Genomic DNA, 1364 nt, shown 5'->3' with positions numbered 1-1364 from the left:
ATGTTCTTTTATGTAAATAGTGTTTTACAACAACAGGTTGTCTGGTAAGTGTGCTAAAAAAGCTTGTATTATTGACTTTAAAAATCCAGCAGCTCCCGGATAATAAGCAAGCCAATAACAAGTTATCTTACAAAAAAAAAGCTAAAAAAAACTTGTATAATTCTTTTTTTTATGACCAAAGACTTACCTTAAATAATTCCACATTATTAAGAATAGCCAGGTTGACATCAACAGCAATAGCTAGTTGCATTCTTGTTGGCATCTGCTCCAGAAGTTCTGACTCATCTGTTGGGTTTAATGTAAAGGAATTATAGAGTTAGGGACTATTTATATACATGATTATATTTATATACATGATTACATTTATATACACTGTTCATATGACAATAATGTGAGTTTGATTCCACTTTCAAAAAATAAATAACATAAAAGAATGAATGGACAGTAGAATATGACTGTTGTCACTTGATCTATTTCCTTACAAGGACAAACAGAAAATTGTATATTGTATCTATGTACATATTACATACCTAGCATTCCTTGTGAATCCCATGTATACTCATACCAGGTCCGCACACGATTCTGGACGTGTTTAGAGATTTTGTTTGTGTTCATGTATGAGATAGTTTTGTCAACACAAGAGCGATAATAGCTTTGACCTGAAGTTGCTGCTCCAATCACATCACGCATCTATAAAAAAACTTTCCAATAAGTTTTAGAAATATTTAAACATGGTTTCCATGCTCCTGTTGGAACAGCTGAATGGACGGTGAATGGACATGAGACTACAGTACTAGGAGCAGGTCTGAGCTGATTTAAACATCAGTGGTCTGGTGCTAATAGCCGATTGGTCTTGGTTAGACATATTTGTAACACTTTTCTTCTAATATTCTTTGATTTTTCTTGCAACCTAATTTGACCACTGCCTACTTAATATTCTATCAACCTTCTATTTTTATGAATTTTTCATATCTACAAAAGGATTTTTACAAAATTAATACATTGGTGCTAAAGGGTACAAGACAGACGATGCTAGGAAATGAAAATATAATGACAGCAAATTGAAAACAGCATTCAAAGGACTTTCGTACATTTTAAGAATGTTGGAGAGCGTGCATTAACATCTCAGTATGTTAAGCAGGTTCCTAAAGCAGCCTAACTAAAATGTGATATTTGCTGAGGTCTTGTTAACTCTTAAAGCAGAAAAAAAGGCAAAAAAATGTTAAATTAGTTATAAACATTTCCAGTTAATATTTGACTTGGTATCACCCTCTTGCAAAATCCTATTTGGTGGTGTGGAGGGTGCCAAATGTGTAACATGTGGTACATGTTCAAAATGAACAAGCTAGTAGGAGGAGATTGCA

The 1364-nt window shown here is 33.3% G+C and overlaps 1 protein-coding gene across 1 annotated transcript in view; it reads right to left on the bottom strand.

Annotated features, from left to right (window-relative positions):
* The window catches only part of LOC140321194 (cyclic nucleotide-gated channel beta-3-like), a 4558-nt gene extending 3266 nt beyond the window's left edge, over nt 1–1292 (bottom strand). The window contains exons 1-2 of the mRNA XM_072398044.1: nt 531–1292; nt 188–285 (exon numbers count right to left, since the gene is read on the bottom strand). Coding sequence (XP_072254145.1) covers nt 188–285; nt 531–690 — 258 coding nt within the window. The 5' untranslated portion in view covers nt 691–1292. The remainder of the gene's footprint in view (nt 1–187; nt 286–530) is intronic.
* Nucleotides 1293–1364: the final 72 nt, after the last annotated feature.

This window comes from Pyxicephalus adspersus, unplaced genomic scaffold (genome assembly GCF_032062135.1).
Source record: "Pyxicephalus adspersus unplaced genomic scaffold, UCB_Pads_2.0 Sca1229, whole genome shotgun sequence".
NCBI lineage: Eukaryota > Metazoa > Chordata > Amphibia > Anura > Pyxicephalidae > Pyxicephalus > Pyxicephalus adspersus.
This window is presented reverse-complemented; position numbering and strand designations above follow the sequence as displayed.